The sequence below is a fragment of the Rhipicephalus microplus genome, chromosome X (genome assembly GCF_043290135.1).
Source record: "Rhipicephalus microplus isolate Deutch F79 chromosome X, USDA_Rmic, whole genome shotgun sequence".
In the NCBI taxonomy this organism is placed as follows: Eukaryota; Metazoa; Arthropoda; class Arachnida; order Ixodida; family Ixodidae; genus Rhipicephalus; species Rhipicephalus microplus.
In genome coordinates this window covers 114,603,264-114,622,348 of record NC_134710.1, presented here as the reverse complement: position 1 = coordinate 114,622,348, position 19,085 = coordinate 114,603,264, and the positions used below count along the sequence as shown (strand labels likewise).

Genomic DNA, 19,085 nt, shown 5'->3' with positions numbered 1-19,085 from the left:
ATCACCACCATCATCATCGTGATTAGAACGGTGGCGCCGGCAGGGACGCCTGGCGGCTAGCCATGGTGGCGGCACGGAAGAGTTGAGCGGGTCTTTATTATTATTATTATTATTATTATTATTATTATTATTATTATTATTATTATTATTATTATTATTATTATTATTATTATTATTATTATTATTATCATTATTATTATTATTATTATTGGCGCAAGAGCCATGTTTGGCCAAAGAGTGCCATGAAAAATAGCAAAAATTGTAAAATTTGTTGGTGTATTACGGAGGTGTGTAGGTATGCGGGCTATGATAATGCTACGTGACTGTATAGCGGCCTAAAATTCTGCACCCTAAAGCGGATAAAACACTTAGATACTAAAATCATGAGAATGACGTGTCGCTTGGAGTGAGACCGAATGACAAGTGATCGTAGAAATAAAATCATGGAAGGATAACAGCACGAATGCCTTATCAACAACCCTTGTGTCCAATGGCCACCAGGCAGGTGCTTTTTATTGTAGTTACCGCAGCAGCAACCTCCACTTGTAGGTCGAGATACGGATTGCCTGGAAAGATGACGTTAAAACTATTTATATCTTTTATTTTGATATGTGGTGTTCAACGTCGCAAAACCATCATATGATTATGAGAGACGCCGTAGTGGAGGGCTACAGAAATTTTGACCACCTGGTGTTCTTTAACGTGCACACAAATCTGAGCACACGGGCCTACAGCATTTTCACCTCCATCGAAAATGCAGCCGCTGCAGCCGGGATTGAACTCCTGACCTGCGGGTCAGCAGCCTTCGCCCTAGGCTGTATCTTAGCCACTAGGCCACCTTTTTTATCTTAGCCACTAGGCTAACCCGGCGGGACATTTATATTTCTTAAAAATGCGAGCAATGATTTTTACTTAAGAAGTGGCTCTCTACATATGAACATTGATGGATGAAGTGGTATTTGATGTTGGTGGAGAAGCAGGAAATGTTCTTGTCTAAGAGCATCAAATTCGTTGCATTTAATTAAAACGTGAAGCAGGCTGAGTGGGTCGCCGCATATTTCACACACGGGAGGATCACCACCGGACAAAAGCGGTATGAATGAGTGCTGTGGGCGTGTCCTATTTGTATATAGCCTTGTGTTACTTAAGTGTGGCGTGATCTTGATACTGGCGGCCAAGTTCCAAGGCTCGGTTTGATAACATGTAATTTATTTCATGTTTGCTTATCTCATGAAAGCTGCCAACACGCCCTCAGCTGTTGTTTTAAGAGGTATTTCAGTTATAACGCAGCGACAAGCATAGATGTATTTGTGTTAGCGTTGTCGTGAGCTGAGGCGGCCAATCGGGCATGCCAACACATTTCCCCGAATTTCACAGTGCCCTGACACCCAGCAAACTACTTGTTTTTGAGGCAGTAAATGGTGCATAAAAGAGAGTAAAACATCAAAAATAAAGGATTTTCTACATTTTTAGGGTTTTCAATGCTTTTATGACGCTCAGAGAGTCAGCGAATATTACCGCACCTTAAAATTTGAATTTCTCTATGTGTTTAGCAGCCACAATTATTGCGTAGGCTTCTGCTGTGGATGTTCTTGAATTAGGGTAGAGAATGCCAGAATCTGAAAAGTATAAACCAACGGCAGCATAGGACACTCCACTATGAGACTTAGAAGCATCCGTAAAGAATTCAGGGCAATTGCATTTGTGCCGCAGTTCGAGAAAATGAGTGTGTACATGTAGGCGCATGCTTCACAACTTCGACAAAGGAGGTATCGCAGTGTAGGGGCTGCCACTGCCACGGCGGCAGACGTGGAGGGGGAGCCATTAGACGGTGTTCAAGAAGTGGCACACCAGTTTCTTCAGTGAGGCTCCTCACACGAAGTGAGTAAGCCTGTTGAAATGAAGGAGGGTTCTCGAAAAGCGTACAACGCGACAAGTCATTCATAGTTGTGTGTGAAGGGATAATTTGTCTGAATTCATTTTTAAATATTATATAAAAGGCATGTACGCTCTTTGCAAGTGCAATGGCCACTCATTGAACTCGACATACAAACTCTCCACGAGAATAGTGCGAACAGCACCCGTAGACAGATGGATGCCAAATGGTGGACCGGGTCAAGCATTTTCAATACACTTGGAGTGCAGAATGGTATATTATTGCCCCATAATCTAGGCGCGTGCGTATGAGGCTTTTATAGATATTGATCAAACCATTTCGGTCACTCCGGCGCCCACGATGTGATTGAGAGAACTTTCAGAATGATCATTTTTTTACAGACTTATTTTTATATACTTGATGTGGGATGTAAATGTGAGTTTAGAATCTAAAATAAGGCCTAGAAATTTAAGCTTGGCCTCTACAGGTAACCGCTGGCCTGGCCATACAAGTCAATTTCAGGATTTGGGTGAAGGCCTATCTTTCTAGAAAAGAGTACACAGGTGCTCTTTTCTGGATTTAACCTCAACCCGTTTTCGTCCGCCCACTTAGACACTTTGTTCAGATAAAGCTGAACATGCCACCCACACTCTGTAAGATTACATGACCTAAAGCCTACCTAGATATCATCTACATATGTGGAATAGAAAGTGGTATGTGGAATTCAGAGTCGTAATGAGTTTATTTTTATAATAAAAAGGGTGCAACTCACGACACCACTTTGTGGTACTCCCATTTCCCTAATAAATGGCCTGGATAAGACATTCCCAACACGAACACGAAATGTTTGCTCGAATAAGTAGCTCTATATTATATTCAACATATTGCCATGAATAGCGATGTCTGACAGATCTCTAAGGATGCCGTTGCGTCATGTGGTGTTGTTTGCTTTTTCCACATCGAGAAACACACAGAGACAGTACTGTTTGTGGAAAAACGCATAGCGGATATATGCTTCAATGCGTACGAGAAGGCCCGTAGTAGACCGGCTCCCTCTAAAATCACACTGAAAAGGGTCAAGCAATTGTTGGTTTCTAGAAAATGCATAGGTATTTTGTTTATTATTTTCTCGAACACGTTGCACAAGCAGCTTGTAAGGGCTTTTGGACGGTAACTTGAAACTGAAGAGGGGTCCATGCCTTCCTTCAAAATGGGAACAACAATGGCCTCAATGCAGGTGAGTGGCAGGTACCCGGCAGCCCAGATAGTGTTATACGGGGCAAGTAAAGTGATCTCCGTGTCATCCTGAAGCTGTTTGAGCATGTCATACACAGTTTTGTCGGGTTCCGGTGCTGTACTGTGGCATGGATTCAAGGCCACCCTAAGTTCGGCAATATTAAATAGAGTTTTACATTGTTCGTTTGTTTTACACTTCGACTCAAATTTTCTGCGTTCTGTCATTTCTTTATATTTTAAGAAAGATCTTGAGTAATGCACGGAACTGGAAATGCGCTCAAAGTGCTTGCCATGGCTGATGGCCTGGTGCTCTAGTGTGTTTCCTTGACTCGCCAAAGGCAGGCGATTTGCTTGCTGCCCCTTAAAACTTCTGAGGCTCCAGACTTTCTTTTCATGGGTGTAGGAGTTAACGCTAGAAAGGAACCTACCCAGTGATTTCACTTTTTAAAATTCAACAAGGTTTTCTGAATTCGGATATCGCTTGCAGGATGCCCCAGGCTTTATTTTGTTTCTTACGCGCATCCCTACAGTCCTCGTTCTACCAGGGAACACGTCGTTGACACGGGTGACCATTTGTTTGCGGGATACATTTTTCAGCAGCGTCAAGAATAAATGCACTGAAGAATGCCACTGCGCAATCGATGTCACGATTTGCGAGAAAGTCATGAGGTATAAGGGTTGATTTCTTGAATTTCTCCCAGTCAGCGGATGCTATCTTTCATTTGGGAATATGAGGAGGAAAGTCGTGTGATGTTGTCAACATAGCAGGAAAGTGGTCACTGCCGTACGGATTCTTGACTACATTCCATTCTTACTCTGTGAAGAGAGAGATGTCAAGTCGATCGACGAATATCACTTGTGATGAATGTTGTAATAAGCATACTTTTTTTATGGAAGAGGCATGCTCAGGAACACAGGAGGAATGCAGTGAGGAACGCAGTGAGCGTTCCCCCCCCCCCCTAGAGTGCTGTGAGTATTGAAATCACCAACAACAATGTAGGGTGCCAGCAGCTGGTCACTGAGGTGAGAGAAATCTGTGCGGTCAAGTTTGTAGTTTGGCGGTATGTATAGTGAGCACACGTTGACTTATTTGTCAAATAGAATGACGCCGACTGACACTGCTTCGAGTGCCGTCTGAAGAATAAAGGCTGGTGCACATCGGCGACTAGCAGCGATCGCGCGACCATTTGCGACTGGTCGCAAACAGTCGCGAACGGTCGCACATGGTCGCAAAGCGACTGCTTTAGTAGTCGCTTCCTGACCGATTTTTCAGTCGTGCGACTGCAGTCGCGAGGCTGCTGGAACCAAGCAGCGATGCTCAATTTTCGTTTTTTTTATTGTGGTGGCCTCTTGCCACCAGATACAAACGAGTGCGTTCATCTATGTCTGTGGCACCATTGTAACCACGGAATACTTGGCTTGAAGGTGGCGGGGCGCAGCAGCTCGAGCAAAGTTTCGAATTTACGTGGCGGCATTCGTAAGAAGCTTAACATCATCAAATAAAAGAGAAAATAAATTGTGCACTAACTTTCCCCCGTATTCAGAATCGTTTTTTTTTTGTCTTGAGCTTGACTTGTCACCGCCTTTGATGCAGCGCGTTTGGAACGCGTTTGTGCTTCATGCATTGGCAACAACTTAGGACGCCGCGTTCAACACGCATTTGTGCTGCAATGGAGGCTGTGGCAAGTCAAGATAAATTCAAGAGCGTTTCTGAATACGTACGATTCTCGGAAATACTCCTCGTTGTCTCAGCGCAGCTCGGGAGGTAGGCCTCTTGCATGGCCGGCCAACTCTTGCGATCGAAGGGACGGTCACACCCACCACCGGCTTTTTTTTTTTTCTTTGGAAGCATCTGTGCTGCCAGCGCTGACACCATGGTACAGCGCACCAGCACCATGACATTCTCTTGTTCTTCGCTTGAATCGAACTCTTTGACGCTGTTGGCAATGCTATGCAAGAACAGACGAAAACAATAAATGCAGCGCGCTCGTTTGCTCCGCTAACTCAGCTGTCGGCGATCAGCTGATCGGCACCGTTCTCCAGAGTTCTCGCTGATACCGAGATCCAGACGGGACTCTCCAGTTTTGCGACTTCGCTCACATGCAGCTGCTACCGATGTGAACATCAGTCGCTTTTTGGTCGCCAGTCGCGAATGGACGCGTGATCGCTGCTTGTCGCCGGTGTGCACCAGCCTTAAGAGGTTGGGAAGGCACAAATTGTTCTACTATTATACCTACACCACCGTGCAAAACAGTCGCCTCATCCCGGACCTTGCGGAACATAGCATATTGTGATAGAGAGTTTGTTTGTGATGGCTTCAGATGTGTCTTTTGGATGCACAGCACCTTGGGATTGTGCTTATGTAAAAGTTCTGTATCGTCATCGAGATTGCGGAGAAGACCCCTAGCGTTTCAGTTCATTATTTGTGTAGCCATCAGTTTGAGTGAGTTTTTGTGCTGTGCGTCGAAGTGGACAACCTTTACTTAGAAGGCCTTTTTAGGCCCTCTAATACGTGGGTTTTTTTACCTTTTTGGCAAGCTCCTTAAAGTCACGTCGATCTTTTCGTTGTCCATCGTCTCGGCAGAGACGCTGGACGCCCGCTCGTGGTGTCAGCGAGTGGGTATGCGAGACTCAGGGCTCTCTGCCTTGGCAGATGGCCCGGAAACTGAAGACCCAGAGGCCTGCATGCTTGTTGGCGGCGGAGCAGCGCGGACTGCTTCCGCTGTAGGAGTGGATGATGCTGCGGGGGGTACAGGTTGCTCGTGCACCGCTGTGCCAATGACCAATGAAAGTCTGTTTCGTGCTTCTTTGTATGAGATGTTTTCGTAGACCTTTAGTGTTGTAATCTCCTTCTCTCTGTTACACGCAGGGCAAGAGCGAGAGACACCAGGGTGATCTCCGTCACAGTTAAAACAGTGTGGATCAGAGGTGCACTTCTCGACTTCATATTTTTTTGAGACCCACATTTTGCACAAGACACGTGGCCACAGTAGCTGTGTGAGCTGTGGCCAAACTTCTGACACTTGAAGCACCTGCGAGGGTTATGTATATATGGTCGGACGCGCATCTTTATGTAGCCTGCCTGGATATGTTCTGGGAGTGGCAGTATTAAAGGTGAGGATTAGGTGCTTTGTTGGTACTTCACAGTCATTGCGCCTAATTTCGGTTTTTTGCACTTGGATGACATTATGATATTTTAATCCATCAAGAAGTTCAGCCTCTCTGAGATTTAGGAGGCCACTGTTGGATGTCACACCACGGACTGTTTTCAAGGAATGGTGGGCTGTTATAAATATAGGAGTAGTGCCAGAAGGTGTTAGAAAGTTTAACTTGACATATTGGGCCTTCTGCTCAACTTTTAGAAGAATGTCTTCACTGGCCATTGTTGTGCCTTTGTAATCAGGTCCAAAGGTGTCTGTAAAACACTTTGAGACTAAGAAAGGTGACACTGATCTTGCTGTTATGTCGGGACATTCGGTGCGGATGATGTGGAAATGTGGGAAATTTTCAGTGTTCTTTGCACGAAACTGTAAGTTTACATTGATGCGCTCTCTTTTAAAAAGAGGGCGATTGGGAAGATATGGAAAAGAGGTTGAAACAATAAAAAATATTGCTTTCGGTAGCGAGATCAGCCTCTCACCATCGAGCCCAACACGGGGACACTGCGGAAACCCGCAGGCATCACAGACGCCAGTTGTACGAAGCTACTATAAACCGATATAGCCCACCCAAGGTTGGATACTGTACACCAGGTTAACCTTTGCCGCCAGAAAAGTTAGACGTAATTGAAGAGAAAAGAGGACAAGAAAGATTAAAATTGAGAGAAAGACCAAGATTTGGGGAGAGAAAGAAATAGAAAAAAGGCGACTGCCGGTTTTTCCTGGGTGGGTCAGCCCAGGGGTGCCGTCTACGTGAAGCCAGGGCCAAAGAGGTGTGTTGCCTCTGCCGGCGGGGAGGGGAGAGGCCCTAAAGGTCCCATCACCCGGTGTCGGCTCAATCTTTAGATCCCCTTTTCCCTGGAAACGGCTCAGCCACGCTCGGCTAAGCGTGGGGGTGCGTGGTGTCGCTACACACCAAACGCCTGCTTGCGCAGACACCCCTGCGGGGGATGAGCGGGTCTCTTTGGCAGGTGGCAGTTGGTGCGAACGGTTGTCTCTAACTGTGGGTCTGAGGTGGATGGCTCCACGGGCAGTCTGCAGTTGGCCCATGTTTTGAGTCAGGCGTTAGTGAAGCCGCCTTGTGTGTGTGTTTCTGTTGCTGAGTGTTTTGTAATATTGTGTAATTTGTTCTAGTGTGTTGGTCACAATTGATGCATATTATTTCAGCTGACAATATTATCATTCTAAAAGTATATAGTAAAATAAATGTGTGTTGTTTGGTTCGTTCCGACCGCGTCTACTCTGTCCGTTCACTCCAAGAGCGTGGCGCTCTCCATTTTGATACCCCACAAGGGTTGGGCTATGTGTACCCTCGAACCGCATGAGCAAACCGAACATGACTGATGGCTTCCCACTTCTCTCTCACTGGCTGTTTCAGTGAGAGGGGCGAACGACCAAGACCTTCTGCCAGGTACCGGGAGGTAGTGTGGCTTGAGAATAGATAGGGCCTTAGAGACAGGCCTTGGTGATGATGATGTTTGGTACTTTGTGGCGCGAGGGCCATTTGATGGCCAAGAGCGCCTGTTCATGGGACAAGAGATGTGGACAATGATTGTGATTGGCGGCTGTATAAGGGCCTTCAAATTCTTCGCCCTAAGGCGGGTAAAAACATACAAGTAATAAAAGCATGACCATGCCGTGAAAGGTGTGTGTGGTGTGAATAGGTGACGAAAGTTTGTAATAAAAAAACCATGGTGGACATGTATGGCATTAGCACAAGTGCCTCGATAGTTCACACCCTTGCGTCAGAGGGCCGTGAGGCAAGTGCTTTGTTGAGCGTAGCCACCGCAGCGGAGACCTCTCCGGAGAGGTCGTGCTACGGAATGCCCGGGTATATGATATGAAAAGTACAAACTTATCTCAAAAAAGCTAACAACGATTTATGTGTGAAAAGTGGTTTCCTACCGACGAACATTGACGGATGAAGTGGTATCTGTTGTCGGTAGGGTATCTGTTGTCGGCCAGGACTTGAGGAGTATTGTGCACTAAACATCATTTGTGGCATGCACACTTTTCTCTCTTCGTTGTTCTTTGTATTTCCTTGTATTGTCTTTGATTTTTTAACTCTTTTTTTCGACACAGTAGCCAGCATATCTAAGCACCGGCTATCCCTCCTGTTTTTTTTTTTACCTTTCCCTCCTCGCAAGCGCTTTCACAGGTTCGCTTTTTCAATGATCTGGGGCACATTTGCACAGATGAGTGGGAGCGGGAATCCTACGTGCCTTACGCTCTTACAGCTACTTTTTTGTCATTGAGGTGTATACAAATGAGAGCAGACGTCACGACGCTTTCGGTCGTCATCCATATCGATGGGCAAACACCATGCCAAGCTGCTACCTAGAAGCATGTTTCTTTTTTCCTCATCTTGGCTATGTTGCTGATGCTATGTTGCTGATGCTGTGATAATATATTATTTGTTCGACAGAAACGAGACGGTGGCAAATAACCTCGTATAGTTCACGCGAGCAAAAACATTTGCTCCAACTTTTTTACCGCCGTATTTTGCCTATCGCTGACTAACCTTTCCCTTCATTAAAACCTACCTCTATGTTGCAGAGTTATCTGTGCTGGCAGTGACCGTGTCTCTGTCTGTCTACTCCCCTGTTTTTTTTTCTCGAATGCTTTGATTGTCTCTCACTTATGTGCATCGCTAATAAGTTAATGCTTCCAATTCCTTTGAATTTCTTAGCTTCCGGAAAGTGGAAGCAGCCTTGTTGTCTCAGGACATTTGCTGCTTTGGAATGCTCTTGACATCAGGCGGCCAGCTCGTGCCTTAAAAAGTTCAAGGTAAATTTATCCTCGTGTTTTGTGCGCAAATATCGCCCCTTCTGATTGATTTCTTGCTAAATTTGTAGTTCTTCATTTGCCTCATCTTTGAACATTTCGTTCTACTATCTACAATTAACCGATCCTGTTTTTTCCAATGTTTTTCTCAGGACGGCGGCATGTTTGTGCACTCTTACTAAACCTGTTCTTCGCTTCTTTATTTATTGGTTCTTCCTCCATTCAATGTTCGCGCTTTGCTTTTGGGGTTGTCCGACTCGGTGGTAGAGATATTATGGTACTCGGTTGCTGAAGCAACAGGTCGCGAGTTCGTTTCCGCCTGGAGGCTCGTGTCGAGAGCGATGTTGGTGCGCGGTAAAGGACACAAGATGGGCGAAATTTCCACAGCCCACCACTACAGACTATATCACAGCTCTAATAATAATAATAATAATAATAATAATAATAATAATAATAATAATAATAATAATAATAATAATAATAATAATAATTAGCTTGAGGTACCTTATCAGTTATGGTAATTTCATCTTTTTTCTGTGCTAAAGTACGGCCTATAGACGTGCTGCCTTATCGGCATACGCATTCGCAGTGTCTCTAAATTGCCGAGATTATCCACTGAAACTACTATGTCATCTTGTTGCATTAACTATAGTACAGGAGCCATCTGTGGAACTTCCTGTCTATTGCCGATGCAAGGTATATTAAATGCGAAGCATTTCTTAGTGAACTTCGGTGACTTTGAGCGTATCTATCTATCTAGCCGCTTACGTTTGGGTGCTCTCGTGGTCACCTCCTTAACGGGGCATGAACCAAAATAAGATGATTTGACGAATATGACACGCTGGTCAAGACATTATGTCACAATCCCGTCGCGTATGTCGTCAAACAGTTCCAGCCAAACAGTGGCACATACCCACGGGTGGTTATGTGCCGCTGGTATGGGCATGCGCCACAGGTGATTAACCCTTGGTATCTACCCAGGAACGGCGAGAACACACATGAGTACTTTCAAAGCGCGAGCATTAAGAAATACCCGACATCGTTATCGTCGACCCGACGAATGCAAAAATTAAATGTCAGGGTCCCAGCTGACATCGAAAACAAGCATTCTGCGGGGCATTGAAGCATTTTACCACAGAGCTACACCAGGTTTCGGAACTACTTCTCAAATAAACGCTAATCGTCATGAAACACTTATAGGGGTTGCAGTGATGCCTACCCAATTTTTATAAACATTACAAATATACTATTTTGATACAGCCGCCACGCCGGGTTAACGTCAATTGTAGATAGGTGTCATACGCTGAATTTGATTTATGTAGCAGCGTCCAGTGCTACTATCCTCGCGAGCATCAGCGCTTCATATTAGCTTCTGTTGTTGCTAATACGCATATTCCAGTTGGCATCGTTGGGCAAGTGCAAACGACTGGTTATATAAACATCTGTAACGCTTCAACATATGTCTGTGCGTGCAACATTTGTACACGTATTTAGCGTCACTTCATGACGCGTGTCGCTCAAATAAAAAAACTGCAACACGGTCACCTTCTCTCCACATGGTGCGCAAAACGTCGATTCGCAGGTACATGGGATCTGCTGATATTTTTTTAAATTTCAGCTAAGTTGTCCTTCTTTGTGCTTAGAATAAAGTGTGAAGGACAAAATAGATAAATCATAAACTTGGACCAGTCGCTAATCTGCCACCGTGGTTCTGTGTGTTGATAGCTTTGTGTGCTCAGACGTCCTACGAATTTTCACGAGCAGCTCTAAGCATCACAGAGAGCACAGAACGGGCACAGATCAAAGCACCCGCGCAGAAAAGCGGCTGTTCGGTGCTACGTTTCTTCGTCCTCGTCCAATGCGCACTGCTTCAACCAAAAATAAACGCCTATACCAACTCGCTCGAGTTTCTATTTTTATACAGCTTTAAACATCACGACATATGTCTTCATAATACGTAAAAATTTTCTGCTCGCGCTTTCATAAGCATCCTTAACATTCAGGAAGGCTAATCAAGCGTGTTTGTCCACAGCTACTTGAACGGTGAGCCTATTTCGTCTCCGTCTGGTGAAAGAAAGCGAGGAAGACACATTCAATTTTCTAAAAATGCAAAGATCTAAAGAAGACTACGTCACTGGAACATGTATCCTGAATGGGACACTTTGAATACAAGCTGCGCGGAAGGAAAACTACGCTGCATGAAGCGAATTGGACAATCAAGTCTGTGTAGTTTCCTACTGTCGACTAAGTGAATAGAAACACAAGGCGATGTCGGGTTTGTACGCTCGGACAGTTTCCTTCATTTTGGGCAATCTTCATCCGTCAGTGCATTTTGTAAAAAAAAATCAACTAGTTTAATTGACGCGCTCATGAATAGATCTGAAGAACAGGCAGTAAAAATATATAGCACTATACTAGCGTTAGGCCCATGCAGCGGGACGCCAGCATCCCGCTGCGGTGGTACGTTTAATAAAATAGAGTTGACTCTCTGCAGTAACTTCCGGGAGGAAGACAAGTGGGTGGTAAATTCAGCAAACGTTTCCAAAGCTATACAAACAAAAACAGCAATATAATCTTTGAAAATGCGTCAAGTCAAAAAGACGTGTAGGCTACCTCGCACTCGCAAACGTCTCTGTTACGCACACGATAGTTGCACGCGTCATCGACATGTCCCCTCAATCAAGTCCTGGTTAAATGCTGGCAATATACAAGAAACCAAACAAAACATGCCTGATTTCCAGGTGATAATGAACACTTTTAGTGGGACCAGATTATGAGTGATAGAGGTCGAAATATGCTCACTAGTAATGTTATCCGTTCATGCTTAAGTTTGTTATAACTTTATGAACCGTTTCTCATGATTGCACAAAGAAACAATGCAGACCTGGTAAAAATCTACGAGCAGACAATGATTTAATTCTTGAACAAAGATTATCTTAACTTCAAGCCATATTTCTCACTGCATTTTGCTGCATTATTACATTGCTTTATATTTTTATATGTCAAAACTGCACCATTTATTTTTGTTCAATAACAAATGTTATTTTTAGCCAAGTGTTCGTTCTGAGAACCAAATTGCCTTTTTCTTTGTTTTTCCTTCTCGTCTCTACCAAATCATGGATGAGACAGGAGATGGCACAAAGTATGTGTACATAACAAAAATAAACTTGGTTAAGGTTACTTCTCGCTACGACAAAAGAGGCAGCTAACGTTGGGGCAGAACTACAACTAAACGACAGTTCCTTAAACAGCTGAGTATAAATGCAAATTTTCTATTAGAATAGCTAACACAGATAAATTGCAAGACTGTGATACTGAAATTCAATACTTACGTCTTCTTGTGACCTCCGGCTTCTTTGGTGCAGCAAAAGAAAAAGAACAATAATTGCCACAAAGAAAAGCTACAGCTGATTATGAAAAGTACTTCAGAGTGGATGATTAGCGTGCAGCACGCGTGGTGTCAAGCAATGGGCGAATGCGTCAGAATGCACACAAAAGAAAAAAAGAGACGGGTAGATAATGAAAAGGAAAAACTGGTTTGGAGTGTGAGACTTGGTAGGCACATCCATTTTTTTTTTTTTGTGGCTGTTTTCCCTTCTCACCTCGATTAAGTCATCAATCAACTTCAACGCTTTTGTGGCGCTAAGACGATCGTGGTATCGGAAAAAGGAAGAGAAAACTTTGAACAAATCCCGACGATATACAGACTTCTTAGGGGTGGCCGTTGAAAATACTTTTCTTTTGTGGTGCCTTCGGCACCACAAACGTGTCTTCGGGCGTATAGGGAAGAGACTAGAAAAGCAAGACGCACCGTGTTCTTCGGAGATGAGGAGATTCACAGAAGCTTCATAGAAAAATGACATCAAGTGTATATAGGCAGAAAAAGTTACGTTAAGTACAATCAAAATACGTTAGCCCTCCGCAGAATAGATAAGTAATACAATGTTTCAGTGGCAGTAGAATATACCCTTAAATGAGTTGTCTAGTGACAAAGAACTGCAGTTTCTGTAAAAGAAAACTATTTCCTCTGATTAGTTTTTACTTATTTAATTTGTAATTTTTCTTTTTTGTGTGTTGATCTTGTACATTACTGTCATGATGTTGGGATATAGTCATCTATAACGTAGCTTACCTTCTCATATTCTTCCAAATAAAAATAAGTGAATAGCAACCTAAAAATTATAATAGTATACTGCAGCACTACATGCTAAACAGATGAATTTATCCACTAGCTCACCGCAGACTGACTCGGGAAGAGGCAGTAACCCTCAGGAAGCTTCAAACTAACACCCACGTACACGGTACGCTGCTTCACCGCATCTCACCAACCAAATACTTGTACCAAATACTCGTACATATAATATGGGGAAGCAGACAAGGCCCTGGAGCCACTACATTAACTGAAGAGCAGTTGGAGGCCTAGTTATCAGACGCGGACCTCAAGAATCAGTGCAGCATGGTTCAACGGGCGCGGGAGACGGCGAAGGCCCGCGGCTACCTGGAATGAGGAGGCCGCTCACCTTGGGCGCACAATGCGTTTGCTCAAATAAAAGTTCATTCTCTCGCTTTCTCTTTCCATGTAAGCTGAAGGTTATCACTTGTGGTCCTATTTGAACCGTGGCTCTTGATTGATTGATATGTGGGGTTTAACGTCCCAAAACCACCGTTTGATTATGAAAGACGCCGTAGTGGAGGGCTCCGGAAATTTTGACCACCTGGGGTTCTTTAACGTGCACCCAAACCTGAGCACACGGGCCTACAACATTTCTGCCTCCATCGAAAATGCAGCCACCGCAGCCAGAATTCGACCCCTCGACCTGCGGGGTCAGCAGCCGAGTACCTTAGCTACTAGACCACCGCGGCGGGGCGAACCATGGCTCTTGAGTAGTAGCGTGGACGAGCACGTCATCGGGAAAAAGCAAGCATGTTAAATAACAAAATACATTGTGAGGGGCAGGTATGCCATAATATGAGGGTTTAAACAAAAAACTCAAAAAAAAATGCAAATCAGTACTTTAAACTGTCACCCATCGTACATTGCGTGACCAATTATGTCTGACTAACTAATGGTTCTAAAATAAAATGATTGGAATTTGAGGTGTCAAATGTAGTGTCAGAATTGTTGGTGCAAAGATAGCTTTGTACTGCACAATAATCCTCGACACACGAAACACAGCGACTAAATTTCGCAGAAAAAGCAGCGTAACGAAAGCAGTGGGTCATGAGTAAAATCTTTCGCACTCATCATCAATATAGGACTCAGTACATCACGTCATTAGATGTCAGTTATATATCCAGTTGCGCCTTTAGCTGAACTCGATCCACCACGGAGGCGTAGCGGTTACGGTGCTTGGCTGCTGACCCGAAGGTCGTGGGTTCGATCCCGGTGGTGGCGGTCACATTCAGATGAAGGCTAAAAGGTACAGGCCCGTCTACGGTGTGACGTCAATGCACGTTGAAGAACGCCAGATGGCCAAATCTTCCGCGGCACTCCACTACAGCGTCTCTTAATCATATCGTGATTTTATGATGTAAAACCTCAGGTATTGTATGACTATTACACTTTAGCTGATTTTTGTTCGTAAAAGAAGCGAGAAACCGATTGTGAGACGCTCTCGTTCGCTTTGTCACAACACGTACATGAGTCTGAAGTTCTCCTACCAGAGCATATATAAACGTCCCCAGCTTGACTAAGTTATGGCAGCCTGAAGCCTGAAAGAACGGCGTAGCTAGGTTTTTCCTAAGAAAATGTTGGCTCAACTTAGATTGGCTAGCAGGTGCCACCATCTGGAGAACGCCGATTGACTTCTTTCTTGATCTTCTTTTTCTTGCATCCGTTTATCTTTATTCCTGTGGTGCGCGCCCACTTTCTGTGGCCCCTCTTCGTTTATTCCTACTCACTCTTACATCGTTCCTCTTCATCTTCACTTTCCTTTTTACTCCTCTTGCCGTACTGTACTACACACGACTGTGCGTAGTACAGTATTAATACAGTAACTAATACAGTAACTAATACAGTAACTAATATGAGCGGCTTGGAACATACCCAGATACTGCGACGCACACATCTTCCTTACCTTCTTCACATCACTCCTCGTTTCTCTCCTCTTCATTCTCACTTCTCTATTCCTCATCCTGATTTCTCCTTTTTCACCCCCTTGATATGCTTGATTATACAAGGCAATAATTTGGTAGCGTGCCTGAATAGCTTACGGTGCTTGCCTTCCAATCATGGGTACGTGGCTTTGTATCCCACATCGCGATGAAACCTTTTTGCCAAGAATTTACTTCTTTCTTTCCTTCTTTCGTTCTTTTACCTTTCTTTGTTTACTTGTTCTCTCAACCATCAGAGTTATTCATACCACTCCGAACCAGACAGCGCATGCGCACTGGGAGCAAACAAGATGATGAAGAGACCACGTGCTAGATCATCATGATGATGACGGTCACTTGAGGTCCCGCGTCTGGGAGAAATGCTCGGCTTTAACAGATCCGCTTTTAAAGGCGCTTGTTCTGGTAAACCAAAGCGGTGCGCATGTAGCAACGGCAAAATAAACTAATCTACTAACCCTGTTTTTCCCCCGTCTACGTTACAGGGCCTGTCTCGCCTTACAAAGGTGGCTCGTTTAGTGCCTGCTTTTTTTTTTGTGTTCCAAGAGACCTAAAACTTAGTAATAACAGTAGCAACTTGGTGACAGTAGTAACAAAACGTAGTAACAAGTATGAAGAAACAGATTAATGGAAAGGGAGCGGAAAGGGCAGAAAGGGCGTGCAGGAGACACGAAATCAGGAAATTGTGCTTGTAGGTGGAGACACTGAAAGAAATATATGGTAAGAAAAACTTTGTCATTGTTTCACAGTATCCTGAACTCGGTATATATAGCCACACTCGTGACGGCGCGTGACAGCCGAGTCAAACGAGAAAGATTTGTGAGCACCAAAGAATAAGCATAGTATAGCGAAATGCAGGTATTTTCTTTTGTTATGCTCTTGCGCGCTGACAATCAAAAAGGGTAGAGACTGAGAAACAAAAATGAATAAAATTTAAAACGATAGAAAAAGGAAGAATGTGAAAGGGGTGGCGCGTGGCCGGGTGAGCGTCTGTGGATGATTTAAGACCAGCGCGCTTTCTCAACAAGCAGCTGACACGTTGACCAAGCGAAACCCCGTCATATGTCATGATTTTGTGACAAGCCCCGGGCGTGGTGGGGAGTTTCCGGGGTTAGTTCAAGCACACGTGTCGGGGTGTGCGCGTGTCGAATCGTTTCTTTCATACAGCGTGCGACCATACCAACAAACGAAGGACCGAAGGCTGTCATTTCCGCTCACGGCGGCGAAAAGGGGCATTCAGCTAAATCACGTTGTGATGAACTCTTGGGGCAGTGCTGAAGCCTGAAGCAAACAAGGGATAGAAGTAAAAAAAGTAACAACGTGCCCATTGTAGGCCAGTGATGTCGGCAATGAGTATTGTTTTACTCACCTCTGAGCGTTTGCTTCTTGCGCCAGTGATTCACAACAATTGCCAGAACTAGCAACACCAGACACAAGATGACCAGCACAACTATCAGGATGCTTGAGTAGACGCCAAGACCAAGCACGTTCCAGGCATGTTCTGCGCCACAAAATATGCGCACACAACGTCAACGCATTCAACCATGCATCTGATAAGATATGATATGTGGGGTACTAGAAAGCAGGACGGCCCACAAAATTGAACAATTGAATGTTTCTCTCGGTGTATTACAGAAAAGAGAATGATTATGTTGGAGCTATAAAATCAGCTCTAATACCTCACATCAGTAAACTACACTTTGCAAAGTAACGCAGAAAAAAGGTTAGAACCATGCACGTAAAGGCGGACGGCGACCGAGCAAGCCTATAGTTCAGAAAAGGGCATGGTACCGGACACCACCTGCTAACACGTGATGATTGATAGAAACTTGCTTGAGATACCACAACAACCCGTAGCTTTGTTCGAAGACAATATAAAAGCTTCTGATTCATATGACCACGTAATTGTCCGGATGCTTCAAAGCAAAACTAAATTTCCTAACTGCTTCTATTTCGGTTAAAAGACCTATATTCGTCAAGAAGCCCTTGTCAAAAGGAATATCCGTACTACACAGAGGCTTAAGGTTTAACATGGTGCCGGGTGGGGACGCATTCTATCTCAAGATTTATTTTGTTTGCCTGAAGAATATCTAGTCACTAACTCTGACTCGGAAGACAGTGATGAGAGTCAATATTGGAAAAACAAAAGGTATAAATCATACAGATGAGAGACTTCTTTACCATTATAAATCAAAAACAAACTGAAACCTTCATTTTAAAAGTAAAAAAAAGGAAGTTTGGTCACAATTAACAATACATCAAACTAAAGTTATCACAGCTGAAGAACAGAAGCTCTAGACAAATATTGGTATATTACTGTACATGTTGGTATTTTTGAGGTTGCATAATAGCCGAACATTGCAAATTTACCGAAAAAGAATTCAGCATAAATACTATATACCGGTGAAAAGAGCACTCAATGAACACTCTAAATTTATACAAGACCAAGATATGTAGCCCTCAAACTAAAAGGCTTTTGCATGTTTTTCAGTGCTGGTCGTTGAGTTCGATATTGGGACTTTGCAGAAATATGAAATGAAGCAGGCAGCTTTTTTTTCATGCTGCTATGAGATCACAACAAGGGTCGCGTGCGCCGTAGTTGTCCGCCACCGCCGCCGGTGTTCATAACACCTATTGTGTGATATAAGAAAAAAAACTTAGTTTATACTAACACGATGGGATTCCAACCCGGGTTCCCTTTGTGCCAGCCCAGTGTTCTACCACTGAGCTAAGCCTGAGCTTTAAACCTCAGGCCGAAGTGACTCTAAGCAGGCTTGATGGGGGCAAAGAAATCGCGATACTTTAAGTAATAAAGCGTTTTATAACAACCACGGAACAACCAGGCGTCACTCAAAGTGAATTGCGTAACGAGTGCCCCAACCCATTTTACTAAAGCTCCAAGCATAACTCTTCGTTGTCGTCAGCCCCATCATGAAAAATTACAAGAAAATTTCTTGCAAGTGTATAGCGGGTACCACGCTTCCCCGAAGGATAACGAAGGATGGCATAGTGAATTTCTGCCCACTACACAAAAAATTTAATGATTTATGGCGTAGGGCTGCAAGTGTGGCCATTACGTTTACCCAAAAATTGTTTAAAAAAAAACTTTAAAAGGCCGCTCTTCCAGCTTTCACTGTGACTGTGCTGCGTGTTTCGTGCAGACCTGGCGGTGTTTTTCATATTTGCTTCTGGCCTAGGGTTTTGAGAATTCCATAAACTTCCAAAAGACTCAATCTCTCCGTCATATTGAGTGCTCTTTCAAGGTTATTTTTAAATAAATGCTACATATTTTTTGCCACATTGTGAAGGCTGCTGATTCAATGGAACATAAATTAATGCTAGCCGCAGTGGAAGGCGAGAGAAAACCAGGCTGCCAGCACACGAGATGACCTGCCGGTATTTTTCGAGCAGTAAGAAAACTTTTCAGTCAGTTTGAAGAAATTGTAAATAATTGACCTAGCTGGCAATAATTTACTTACTCACGATGTCAACATAAAACGTCCACGACATGATATACAAAAACAAAAACAGTCTCAGTAAACTCCTTTCCGCGCCTCTCTTAATTTGATAACACTGGCTCCAATAAAATACCCTGGCCTTCCCTCTAAAGTCGCATCCATGAAGTTCTTCGGAGTGAGCAAATGATGTTCAGCCTAATTCGTTCATGCAAATGCGTCAGTAAAATATTCACTGTCACCTTTTTTTTCCTATGGTGTGTGGGTCACGCGTGACGCGCCTCCTAATACCTACACACAAGCGTGACTTTAGATCACACACAAGCGTGACTTTAGATTTTTGTGACTTTAGATCACACGGATACATGTTCTTGTGAACGCGTTTGCTTGATTGTCCTCTACAAGGGTGTCTCCGGTAGCACAGCGTCTCTGCATGGAAGGTCTACCAATGAAATCCACGTGAAG

General features: G+C 44.0%; 1 protein-coding gene across 1 annotated transcript in view; it reads right to left on the bottom strand.

Annotated features, from left to right (window-relative positions):
- The window catches only part of LOC119176786 (synaptogenesis protein syg-2), a 253,756-nt gene that overhangs the window by 5,857 nt on the left and 228,814 nt on the right, over positions 1-19,085 (bottom strand). Inside the window, exons 9-10 of the mRNA XM_075876407.1 lie at positions 16,535-16,666; positions 12,387-12,408 (exon numbers count right to left, since the gene is read on the bottom strand). Of these exons, the coding sequence (XP_075732522.1) occupies positions 12,387-12,408; positions 16,535-16,666 (154 nt within the window). The remainder of the gene's footprint in view (positions 1-12,386; positions 12,409-16,534; positions 16,667-19,085) is intronic.